General features: G+C 34.4%; 1 protein-coding gene across 1 annotated transcript; it reads left to right on the top strand.

Annotated features, from left to right (window-relative positions):
- Window positions 1-2226: 2226 nt before the first annotated feature.
- Window positions 2227-14076, top strand: LOC130049271 (alpha-mannosidase 2-like). Its single transcript, XM_056146700.1, has 4 exons — window positions 2227-2992; window positions 11003-11133; window positions 11699-11991; window positions 13915-14076. Exons 1-3 carry the CDS (start codon window positions 2851-2853, stop codon window positions 11747-11749), a joined length of 324 nt encoding a protein of 107 aa, XP_056002675.1. The 5' UTR covers window positions 2227-2850; the 3' UTR covers window positions 11750-11991; window positions 13915-14076.
- Window positions 14077-14487: the final 411 nt, after the last annotated feature.

Genomic DNA, 14487 nt, shown 5'->3' with positions numbered 1-14487 from the left:
AAAATCCAGTTTGTCATACCTTTGAGTTGTTAGTTTGCCGTTAATGTCTACTTTCAATAAAATATCTAAGTATGAAGCAGAAGTGGACGACTATGTGGTGTCCTTTATTTCCAGCTCACAGGGATATATCAAATCGACATATGAATGAAAGCTATCATTGTTAATAGACAAAACGTCATCGATATATCTAAAAGTCGAATTGAAGGTCACAGCGAGAGATTTTTTCTTCTCATGTAGAAGTTTTTGAATAAATTCTGCTTCATATGAATATAAAAACAGGTCAGCTAACAAAGGAGCACAATTCGTGCCCAGGGAAATTCCAACATACTGTTGGAAGACCTGATCACCAAAGACCACGAAGATATTGTCAATGAGGAACTCTAGCATATTTTTTATTTCAACTTCAGAGTACTTGTGCGTGCAATCAGAGTGGTGTTTAACAAAGTAAGTTTTTGAATGACTGATCACTAGATATGAATGTTTCCGTTTTCCGTTTTTGTTGAAAAAGCAACTGTCTATGATGTCAAAAAGTCTAGTCTTTAATTTATCGTGAGGAATGGTCGTGTATAGTGTTCAAAAGTCATAGGTTTTAATGCTATTGCTTTGGGAGCAATTCTGTGATTTCAAGTTTACTAAAATTTCTTTAGAATTTTTTAGAATCCAGATTTGATTAACACCACTTCTCGCATATGTAGTCGCACAGTAAGTTTGAAGTTTCTCCTTCACAGCTGTTAACATTTTCGTGAGGAGCAAAGATAGGGGCTTAGTAGAGCACTTACTGGATTCAGCAATGTATCTTTGTTTGTAAGGGTTTTTATGTAGTTTAGGAATCCAGTATAGGTACGGCAACTCATATTCATTCAACCCATTGACTGGAATATTAAATGTGTCTAAAACTGAAGCATGGTTTTGAAGAATTTCGTCTTTTGAAAGGGCAGTTGGAGTATAAGTATGATTACCAAAAGTGGAATTAATGCCAAGTTCGTTTAAAATACATTTTTTTAATAATGAGCCTTACAAACAAAGACATTGTTGTTACTGGCTTTGTCAGCTGGAACCAAAACATATTCCTCATGTAACCTATCTAATTCTTTTATCACTTCTGGTTTATTAAACACAGAAGGATATACGGTACGTACTTTTGTTTTCATGTGTCTAATGCGGGATTTTAATATCCCTCTTATGCTTTTAACCCATTCTGACAATGTATCAAGTTCTTGTTTTTCATATTTAGCCCATCGTCTGGCATAATCTTCGACAAAACTCATAATAGAGATGAAGTTATGTCGCCAATTAAAAAACCGAGGTTCTCTGTATGTTGGACCTTTAAGAATAAGTGATTTGAGGTCCTGATTTTCAAGAATATTAACATCAGCAGTAATGACATGTCCAGCTGGACTGTAGTTGAAAGAAGATGAAGAACAATAACATGTTGGTGGATTACGTATAAGATGGTCTATATCTAAGCACTGCAAATTTTGTTTATAATTAAAAAGTTTAGATGCAATAGTAGAAGTATAGCTGTAGGAAATACAGGGTGTAGACTTGAACTTGAAATAAGTTGGAATACACGACTGAACCCTTTTATGACGAAGACTGTTATGTGTAAAGCAGATATGGAAGACTCTGTCGTGTCTTACGTCAAGTTCACTGGAATATATCAGAGCAACAACGCTATACAAGTAAAAATGAGTATTGTTTATAGATAAAACAACGTTATATAAGTAAAATGAGTATTGTTTATAGATAAAACAATGTTATATAAGTAAAACTGAGCATTGTTTATAGATAAAACAATGTTATATAAGTAAAAAGTATTGTTTATAGATAAAACAATGTTATATAAATAAAGAGGAGAAATGTTCATGAATAAAACAATGTTATATATGTAAACAGTATTGTTTATAGATAAAACAACGTTATATAAGTAAACATTAGTATTGTTTATAGATAAAACAATGTTATATAAGTAAAAATGAGTATTGTTTATAGATAAAACAATGTTATATAAGTAAATGTGAGTATTGTTTATAGATAAAACAATGTTATATAAGTAAAAATGAGTATTGTTTATAGATAAAACAATGTTATATAATAAGTAAAAATGAGTATTGTTTGTAGATAAAACAATGTTATATAAGTAAAAATTAGTATTGTTTATATATAAAACAATGTTATATAAGTAAAAATGAGTATTATTTATAGATAAAACAATGTTATATAAGTAAAAAATGAGTATTAGTTATAGATAAAACAATGTTATATAAGTAAAAAGTATTGTTTATAGATAAAACAATGTTATATAAGTAAAAATGAGTATTGCTTATAGATAAAACGTCTAGTTGGTATATCAAAGCGCCAAGTTGAAGGCCACAGCAAGTTTAGTTTTTGTCATGTATACGTTTTTGAACGAATTGTAACCCGTACGAAAAAAAAAAACCAAGGTGTTCATTCTATAGAGTGAGTCCATATACTATTGTATTAAATCTTTATCATCATCTCTACTTCTGTGTTTTGTGAATTGACACTTTATGCATGGTTATGAATAGTATGCAAAGGGATTACAAAGGCTGTTGTCGGTCGACAGGGGATGCTTACTCCTCCTAGGTACCTGATGCTACCTCTGGTATATCTAGGAGTCCGTGTTTGCCCAACTCTCTATTTTGAATTGATTATATGAGTTATGAGATTGATCTCTGTTTGTTATCTTCACTTTTCATGTAGTCATGAACACAAATTATGAAATTGACCAACCCCAGCATGAATACTTCAGGATATAAGACAGAGATGAACAGATAAAAACATGCTTAATTAGGCACTTTTCATATTCCTTTGTTGGTTTTGATACAGATGATCAAACATAAAACATTTGACAAGCTGCCCATTCAGGCCTATATGTACCCAATGCCGGCCATGGCATTCATCGAGGATGACAAAACTCGCTTCAGTGTCCTCACTGCACAGTCGCTGGGGGTAGTCAGCTTACAGACAGGTAATATCCATATACTATCTCGATATTCACAACCAACAAAAGACAGCACATCTCAATATTGACAATTCATAAAGAACAACACATTTCAATATTCACAATCCACAAAGGACAACATATCTCAATATTCGCAATCCACAACGGACTACACATCTCAATATTCACAAACAAAATACTACAAATCCCAATATTCGCAATCCACAAGCGCAACATATCTCAATATTCACATAGGACAACAAATCTCAACATTCACAAACAGAGAACAACACATCACAATATTCACAATCCACAAAGGACAACACATCTCAATATTCACATAGTACAACACAACTCAAAATTCACAATTCACAAAGGACAACACATCTCAATATTCACAATCCATAAAGGGCAACACAAATCAATATTCACAAACCACAAAGGACAACACATCTCAATATTCACAATTCAAAAAGGACAACACATCTCAATATTCACAAACAGAGGACATCACAACTCAATAATCACAACCAACAATTGCAACACATCCCAATATTCACAAAGTACAACACAACTCAATAATCACAATCCACAAATTACAGCACCACTCAATATTCACAATCCACAAAGTACAATACATCTCAATATTCACAATCCACAAAGGACAACACATCTCAATATTCACATAGTACAACATAACTCAATAATCACAATCCACAAATTACAGCACAACTCAATATTCACAATCCACAAAGGACAACACATATCAATATTCACAAACAGAGGACAGCACAACTCAATATTCAGAACCAACAATTCCAACACATTCCAATATTCACAAAGTACAACACAACTCAAAATTCACAATTCATTAAGGACAACACAACTCAATATTCACAATCCACAAAGGACAACACATCTCAATATTCACAATCCACAAAGGACAACACATCACACTATTCACAATTCACAAAGGACAACACAACACAATATTCACATAGTACAACACAACTCAATAATCACAATCCACAAATTACAGCACAACTCAATATTCACAATCCACAATGGACAACACATCTCAATATTCACAATTCACAAAGGACAACACATTTCAATATTCACAATCCACAAAGGACAACACATATCAATATTCACAATTCAAAAAGGACAACCCATCTCAATATTCACAATCCACAAAGGACAACACATTTCAATATTCACAATCCACAAAGTACAACACATTTCAATATTCACAATCCACAAAGGACAACACATCTCAATATTCACATAGTACAACATAACTCAATAATCACAATCCACAAATTACAGCACAACTCAATATTCACAATCCACAAAGGACAACACATCTCAATATTCACAATCCACAAAGGACAGCACATCTCAATATTCACAATCCACAAAGGACAACACATCTCAATATTCACATAGTACAACACAACTCAATATTCACAATCCACAAATTACAGCACAACTCAATATTCACATAGTACAACACATTTCAATATTCACAATCCACAAAGGACAACACATCTCAATATTCACATAGTACAACATAACTCAATAATCACAATCCACAAATTACAGCACAACTCAATATTCACAATCCACAACGGACTACACATCTCAATATTCACAAACAAAAGACTACAAATCCCAATATTCGCAATCCACAAGCGCAACATATCTCAATATTCACATAGGACAACAAATCTCAACATTCACAAACAGAGAACAACACATCACAATATTCACAATCCACAAAGGACAACACATCTCAATATTCACATAGTACAACACAACTCAAAATTCACAATTCACAAAGGACAACACATCTCAATATTCACAATCCATAAAGGGCAACACAAATCAATATTCACAAACCACAAAGGACAACACATCTCAATATTCACAATCAAAAAAGGACAACACATCTCAATATTCACAAACAGAGGACATCACAACTCAATAATCACAACCAACAATTGCAACACATCCCAATATTCACAAAGTACAACACAACTCAATAATCACAATCCACAAATTACAGCACCACTCAATATTCACAATCCACAAAGTACAACACATCTCAAAATTCACAATCTACAAAGGACAACACATCTCAATATTCACATAGTACAACATAACTCAATAATCACAATCCACAAATTACAGCACAACTCAATATTCACAATCCACAAAGGACAACACATATCAATATTCACAAACAGAGGACAGCACAACTCAATATTCAGAACCAACAATTCCAACACATCCCAATATTCACAAAGTACAACACAACTCAAAATTCACAATTCATTAAGGACAACACAACTCAATATTCACAATCCACAAAGGACAACACATCTCAATATTCACAATCCACAAAGGACAACACATCACACTATTCACAATTCACAAAGGACAACACAACACAATATTCACATAGTACAACACAACTCAATAATCACAATCCACAAATTACAGCACAACTCAATATTCACAATCCACAATGGACAACACATCTCAATATTCACAATTCACAAAGGACAACACATTTCAATATTCACAATCCACAAAGGACAACACATATCAATATTCACAATTCAAAAAGGACAACCCATCTCAATATTCACAATCCACAAAGGACAACACATTTCAATATTCACAATCCACAAAGTACAACACATTTCAATATTCACAATCCACAAAGGACAACACATCTCAATATTCACATAGTACAACATAACTCAATAATCACAATCCACAAATTACAGCACAACTCAATATTCACAATCCACAAAGGACAACACATCTCAATATTCACAATCCACAAAGGCCAACACATCTCAATATTCACAATCCACAAAGGACAACACATCTCAATATTCACATAGTACAACACAACTCAATATTCACAATCCACAAATTACAGCACAACTCAATATTCACATAGTACAACACATTTCAATATTCACAATCCACAGAGGACAACACATCTCAATATTCACATAGTACAACATAACTCAATAATCACAATCCACAAATTACAGCACAACTCAATATTCACAATCCACAAAGGACAACACATATCAATATTCACAATCCACAAAGGACAACCCATCTCAATATTCACAATCCACAAAGGACAACACATTTCAATATTCACAATCCACAAAGTACAACACATTTCAATATTCACAATCCACAAAGGACAGCACATCTCAATATTCACATAGTACAACATAACTCAATAATCACAATCCACAAATTACAGCACAACTCAATATTCACAATCCACAAAGGACAACACATCTCAATATTCACAATCCACAAAGGACAACACATATCAATATTCACAATCCACAAAGGACAACACAACACAATATTCACATAGTACAACACAACTCAATATTCACAATCCACAAAGGACAACACATCTCAATATTCACAAACAGACGACAGTGCATCTCAATATTCACAATTCACAAAGGACAACACATCTCATTATTCAATTAGTACAACACAACTCAATAATCACAATACACAAATTACAGCACAACTAAATATTCACAATCAACAAAGGACAACACATATCAATATTCACAATCCAAAAAGGACAACCCATCTCAATATTCACAATCCACAAAGGACAACACATTTCAATATTCACAATCCATAAAGTACAACACATTTCAATATTCACAATCCACAAAGGACAACACATCTCAATATTCACAATCCCAAAAGGACAACACATCTCAATATTCACAAACAGAGGACATCACAACTCAATAATCACAACCAACAATTGCAACACATCCCAATATTCACAAAGTACAACACAACTCAATAATCACAATCCACAAATTACAGCACAACTCAATATTCACAATCCACAAAGTACAACACATCTCATTATTCACAATCCACAAAGGACAACACATCTCAATATTCACATAGTACAACATAACTCAATAATCACAATCCACAAATTACAGCAAAACTCAATATTCACAATCCACAAAGGACAACACATATCAATATTCACAAACAGAGGACAGCACAACTCAATATTCAGAACCAACAATTCCAACACATCCCAATATTCACAAAGTACAACACAACTCAAAATTCACAATTCATTAAGGACAACACAACTCAATATTCACAATCCACAAAGGACAACACATCTCAATATTCACAATCCACAAAGGACAACACATCACACTATTCACAATTCAAAAAGGACAACACAACACAATATTCACATAGTACAACACATCTTAATAATCACAATCCACAAATTACAGCACAACTCAATATTCACAATCCACAATGGACAACACATCTCAATATTCACAATTCACAAAGGACAACACATTTCAATATTCACAATCCACAAAGGACAACACATCTCAATATTCACATAGTACAACATGACTCAATAATCACAATCCACAAATTACAGCACAACTCAATATTCACAATCCACAAAGGACAACACATCTCAATATTCACAATCCACAAAGGACAACACATCTCAATATTCACAATCCACAAAGGACAACACATCTCAATATTCACATAGTACAACACAACTCAATGTTCACAATCCACAAATTACAGCACAACTCAATATTCACATAGTACAACACATTTCAATATTCACAATCCACAAAGGACAACACATCTCAATATTCACATAGTACAACATAACTCAATAATCACAATCCACAAATTACAGCACAACTCAATATTCACAATCCACAAAGGACAACACATCTCAATATTCACAATCCACAAAGGACAACACATATCAATATTCACAATCCACAAAGGACAACACAACACAATATTCACATAGTACAACACAACTAAATATTCACAATCCACAAAGGACAACACACCTCAATATTCACAAACAGACGACAGTGCATCTCAATATTCACAATTCACAAAGGACAACACATCTCATTATTCAATTAGTACAACACAACTCAATAATCACAATACACAAATTACAGCACAACTAAATATTCACAATCAACAAAGGAAAACACATATCAATATTCACAATCCAAAAAGGACAACCCATCTCAATATTCACAATCCACAAAGGACAACACATTTCAATATTCACAATCCACAAAGTACAACACATTTCAATATTCACAATCCAGAAAGGACAACACATATCAATATTCACATAGTAAAACATAACTCAATAATCACAATCCACAAATTACAGCACAACTCAATATTCACAATCCACAAAGGACAACACATCTCAATATTCACAATCCACAAAGGCCAACACATCTCAATATTCACAATCCACAAAGGACAACACATCTCAATATTCACAATCCACAAAGGACAACCCATCTCAATATTCACAATCCACAAAGGACAACACATTTCAATATTCACAATCCACAAAGTACAACACATTTCAATATTCACAATCCACAAAGGACAACACATCTCAATATTCACATAGTACAACATAACTCAATAATCACAATCCACAAATTACAGCACAACTCAATATTCACAATCCACAAAGGACAACACATCTCAATATTCACAATCCACAAAGGCCAACACATCTCAATATTCACAATCCACAAAGGACAACACATCTCAATATTCACATAGTACAACACAACTCAATATTCACAATCCACAAATTACAGCACAACTCAATATTCACATAGTACAACACATTTCAATATTCACAATCCACAGAGGACAACACATCTCAATATTCACATAGTACAACATAACTCAATAATCACAATCCACAAATTACAGCACAACTCAATATTCACAATCCACAAAGGACAACACATATCAATATTCACAATCCACAAAGGACAACCCATCTCAATATTCACAATCCACAAAGGACAACACATTTCAATATTCACAATCCACAAAGTACAACACATTTCAATATTCACAATCCACAAAGGACAGCACATCTCAATATTCACATAGTACAACATAACTCAATAATCACAATCCACAAATTACAGCACAACTCAATATTCACAATCCACAAAGGACAACACATCTCAATATTCACAAACAGACGACAGTGCATCTCAATATTCACAATTCACAAAGGACAACACATCTCATTATTCAATTAGTACAACACAACTCAATAATCACAATACACAAATTACAGCACAACTAAATATTCACAATCAACAAAGGACAACACATATCAATATTCACAATCCAAAAAGGACAACCCATCTCAATATTCACAATCCACAAAGGACAACACATTTCAATATTCACAATCCACAAAGTACAACACATTTCAATATTCACAATCGACAAAGGACAACACATCTCAATATTCACATAGTACAACATAACTCAATAATCACAATCCACAAATTACAGCACAACTCAATATTCACAATCCACAAAGGACAACACATATCAATATTCACAAACAGAGGACAGCACAACTCAATATTCAGAACCAACAATTCCAACACATCCCAATATTCACAAAGTACAACACAACTCAAAATTCACAATTCATTAAGGACAACACATCTTAATATCCGCAATCCACAAGGACAACATATCTCAATATTCACAATAAGTACAGGACAACACATCTCGATATTCACAACCAACAAAGGAAAACACATCACAATATTCACAATTCACAAAGGACAACACATCTCAATATTCACAAACAGAGGACAGCACAACTCAATATTCACAATCCACAAAGGACAACACAACACACTATTCACATAGTACAGCACAACTCAATATTTACAATCCACAAAGGACAATACATCTCAATATTCACAAACAGAGGACAGCACAACTCAATATTCACAGCCAAAAATTGCAAGACATCTCAATATTCACAAAGTCCAACACAACTCAATATTCATAAAGGACAACACAACACAATATTCACAATCCACAAAGAACATCACATCTCAATATTCACAATCCACAGAGGACAACACATCACAATATTCACAGTCCACAAAGGACAACACATTACACTATACACAATTCACAAAGGACAACACATCACAATATTCACAATCCACAAAGGACAACACATCACAATATTCACAATCCACAAAGGACAACACATCACAATATTCACAATCCACAAAGGACAACACATCACAATATTCACAATTCACAAAGGAAAACACATCTCAATATTCACAAACAGACGACAGTACATCTCAATATTCACAATTCACAAAGGACAACACATCTCATTATTCAATTAGTACAACACAACTCATTAATCACAATCCACAAATTACAGCACAACTAAATATTCACAATCCACAAAGGACAACACATATCAATATTCACAAACAAAGAACAACACATTTCAATATTCACAATTCACAAAGGACAACACAACACAATATTCACAATTCACAAAGGACAACACATCTCAATATTCACAAACAGAGGACAGCACATCTCAATATTCACAAACAGAGGACAACACATCTCAATATTCACAAACAGAGGACAGCACATTTCAATATTCACAATCCACAAAGGACAACACATCTCAATATTCACAATCCACAAAGGACAACACATCTCAATATTCACAATCCACAAAGGACAACACATCTCAATATTTACAATCCACAAAGGACAACACATCTCAATATCCGCAATCCACAAGGACAACACATCTCAATATTCACAATCCATAAGGGACAACACATCTCAATATTCACAAACAAAGGAAAACACATCTCAATATTCACAATCCACAAAGGACAATACATCTTAATATTCACAATCCACAAAGTACAACACAACTCAATATTCTTCAACAGAGGACAAAACATCCCAATATTCACAATATATTTGAATGTATATGTTTGCATTTATAGATATATGTGTATGTTGGTGACAGGTGAGATGCAGGTTATGTTTATATATAGATATGAATATATATTTGTATTTATAGATATATATGTATCTTGCTGACAGGTGATATCCAGGTTATGCTGGACAGGACGCTGAATCAGGACGACATGAGAGTTCTAGGTCAGGGTGTCCGAGACAACACGCTGACCCCAAACATATTCAAGCTTATGTTTGAGTCCCGAAGTGCTCCCCCCGTAAGTGATCAAATTTTGACAAAGCATTTTTTCGTTCTATTACAAAACAACTTTTACCAATCACTATTTCTGTGTATTATGTGTGAAGCTAATGTGAAGTTTATACAGGCAGACTGTAAAGTTAGAATGTAGTTAATGCATAGTTAGTGTATAGTTAGTGTAAAGTTAGTATATATTAAGTACATAGTTAGTGTAAAATTAGTGTATAATTAGTGTTAAGTTAGTATATATTGAATGCATGGTTAGTGTAAATTAGTATATTATATTAAATGCATAGTTAATGTAAAGTTATTGTACTGCTAGTATAAAGCTAATATATAGTTAGTATAAATTTAATGTATGATTAATGCAAAGTTAGTTAGAAGTCAGTGCAAAGTTAATGCATAGTTGTTGTAGACTTGAGTATAGTTAGTTTGAAGTTAATTCATATTCAGAATATAGCTAATGACAAGTTTTTGTATCCTTTGTGTAAAGTCAATGAGTGGTGCACATACGAATTAGAATGTTCCCTTAGCATCATAAGGCACGTAAACGGTGTGACCCATCTGCTAATTTTCTTTTATAGATCAAGGACAAAACAAGTGGTTTTCTTTCACTCCAAGCTCACTGCACCTAGTCGATAACATTGAGATTCTACCCTAGAAAAGCTCAGTCAGTGTGCCGCCATTGATTTCCCAGCATTCCTTCCTGTCGGGATCTTTACCGTGTGATGTGCACTTACTCAATCTTCGGTCCTTACAGCAGAGTTATGATGGACCAATCACACAGAGCGATGACTCAGCACTTCTATTACACATACTAGGACTGGATTGTGGGATTTCAAGACATGGATTACCTTGTACTGAGACACAGGGGAAGGTAAGTGATTGTGGGATATGTAGTAGACAACAGACAGGCGGAATACCGAAACTAGGGTTAGATATAGGGGATTGTGGGATATCTAACTTAGGGAGGAACACCAATGATTGTGGGATATCTAACTTAGGGATGGCTACCAAGGATTGTGGGATATCTAACTTAGGGAGGGACACCAAGGATTGTGGGATATCTAACTTAGGGATGGACACCAAGGATTGTGGGATATCTAACTTAGGGAGGGACACCAAGGATTGTGGGATATCTAACTTAGGGAGGGACACCAAGGATTGTGGGATATCTAACTTAGGGAGGGACACCAAGGATTGTGGGATATCTAACTTAGGGAGGGACACCAAGGATTGTGGGGGATGTAGCACTGAGTTCTAGGTTAGGTATGTAAAATTGCGGAATGCGTAGCTTTGAGTTATATACAAGGGGATTGTGGGATATCTAACTAGTGACTGAACATCAAGAATTGTGGGATATTTAGCAATGGGCTCTAGGTTAGATAAAGGGTTGTATCGGATGCTTAGTTTTGAGTTAGATATAGGGTATTATGGGGTACTTAGTTTTGAGTTAGATAAAGGGTATTATGGGATGCTTAGTTTTGAGTTAGATATAGGGTATTATGGGATGCTTAGTTTTGAGTTAGATATAGGGTGTCATGGGATGCTTAGTTTTGAGTTAGATATAGGGTATTATGGGATGCTTAGTTTTGAGTTAGATATAGGGTATTATGGGATGCTTAGTTTTGAGTTAGATATAGAGTATTATGGGATGCTTAGTTTTGAGTTAGATATAGGGTATTATGGGATGCTTAGTTTTGATTTAGATATAGAGTATTATGGGATGCTTATTTTTGAGTTAGATATATTGGGTATTATGGGATGCTTAGTTTTGGGCTATACTTACAATGTAGGATATTGTTGGACACATATTGTTGTTTACTGGATCAGGATTCAAAAATTTAGGTTGAGCATCACTGAAGAGGCATTCATCGAAATGCCCATCTGGTGCATCTAAATTGGTACCGTATAAGTTTTACATATAGGGCTCACGGCGGGTGTGACGGGTCGACAGGGAATGCTTACTCCTCCCAAGCACCGGATCCCACCTCTGGTGTGTCCAGGGGTCCGTTTTTGCCCAACCATCTATTTTGCATTGCTTATAGGAGTTATGAGATAGTACAATGTTCATTATCTTCACCTTTAGATACAGAGAATTATGGGATACCTAGTTTAGGGCTGGGGCAATCTCTACCCAGAGTTGTCGTTCTTTGCTCTCGCATACACCTCTGTCAACGTATCAAAGGTTTTACATTATTCCCGTAAAATGGCATATATGCTCAAATAAAGTATGGTTTCGCTTCAGTTACAAAAATATACGTAAATAGATGAATACTGAGCAGATGTCAAGTCTTTTTGTGACACAAGAAACATTGATTTGGGTCGAAACGCGGATATGGGGTTGTTCTATTCCACCAAGGCTATACATAGGTACATGGAGAATGCATAGTAATGGGGAAAAACTACAAATAATTGCTTGTCCTACATTTTCCTGATATTTTATAAAGTAGTTCTTAGTTTTATTAGCCGTAAAAAGGTGTATTTACATGTGGAAAAACATTGCTTATTTTGAGACGTTGACAGTGGTATATATGAGTATAACGATACAGAATTATGGGATACCTAGTTTAGGACAGGAGAGGATTGTGGGATAGCAGGCTCTAAACCTGTGATATACATTTGTTCACTGGTCCTCTATTAAACGTTTTCTATTAGTTTACATTCATAGAACAGTAAGAGAGAGTTGCGTCATTAGTGTGGTTCCTGTGATGTAAACATTCCAGTACATGCAATAGGAGTTATCTACCATACCTTACACTACTGCCCAGGTACATGCTCTCTCAAACACTTTATCTAGGTCAGATTACGGGATCTGTTCAGTGACACGCTAGGGGTGAAGGAGATGCGGCGGACGTCCTTGACATTACTACACGACAAAGGCCCCACATCGCTAGATAGTGACCTTACCTTGAATCCCATGGAAATATACAGTGTCAAGGTCAAATGGTGAATGTTTATAATGGGAGTGATTTTGTAATTGTTTTATGTGATAAACGGCCATGTAAACTGAATATACTGTGAAACTGGGTGTGATAAAAGGCTGTATAGACATAATATCCTGTGAAATGCATTGTGTTAAGACTGTAGAGATTTCAAATGCTGTGAAATTGAGTATGCTAGTGAGATTTATAGACTTGAGATCATTTGATATTTAGTGTGACAAAAGCTGTACAACCATGATATCCCGTGAAATTGAGTGTGATAAAAATTGTATAGACTTGTGATCCTGTGAAATTGAGTGTGATAAGAGTTGTGCAAATTTGTTTTCCAGTGAAATTGAGTGTGAAGTAAACTGTACACATGTACATACTTTTTATGCTGTGAAATTGAGTATGATAAAAGATGTATATTCTTGGGATCTTGTGAAAGT

This window comes from Ostrea edulis, chromosome 8 (assembly GCF_947568905.1).
Source record: "Ostrea edulis chromosome 8, xbOstEdul1.1, whole genome shotgun sequence".
In the NCBI taxonomy this organism is placed as follows: domain Eukaryota; kingdom Metazoa; phylum Mollusca; class Bivalvia; order Ostreida; family Ostreidae; genus Ostrea; species Ostrea edulis.
This window is presented reverse-complemented; position numbering and strand designations above follow the sequence as displayed.

What these genes read in the sequence shown, in the direction of transcription:
- LOC130049271 (XM_056146700.1), top strand. Translation starts at nt 2,851, where the DNA reads ATGATCAAACATAAAACATTTGACAAGCTGCCCATTCAGGCCTATATG. An exon ending in GGTAGTCAGCTTACAGACAG is followed by an intron (nt 2,993 to 11,002) that starts GTAATATCCATA and finishes TCTTGCTGACAG; the next exon opens with GTGATATCCAGGTTATGCTG. An exon ending in AGTCCCGAAGTGCTCCCCCC is followed by an intron (nt 11,134 to 11,698) that starts GTAAGTGATCAA and finishes TTTCTTTTATAG; the next exon opens with ATCAAGGACAAAACAAGTGG.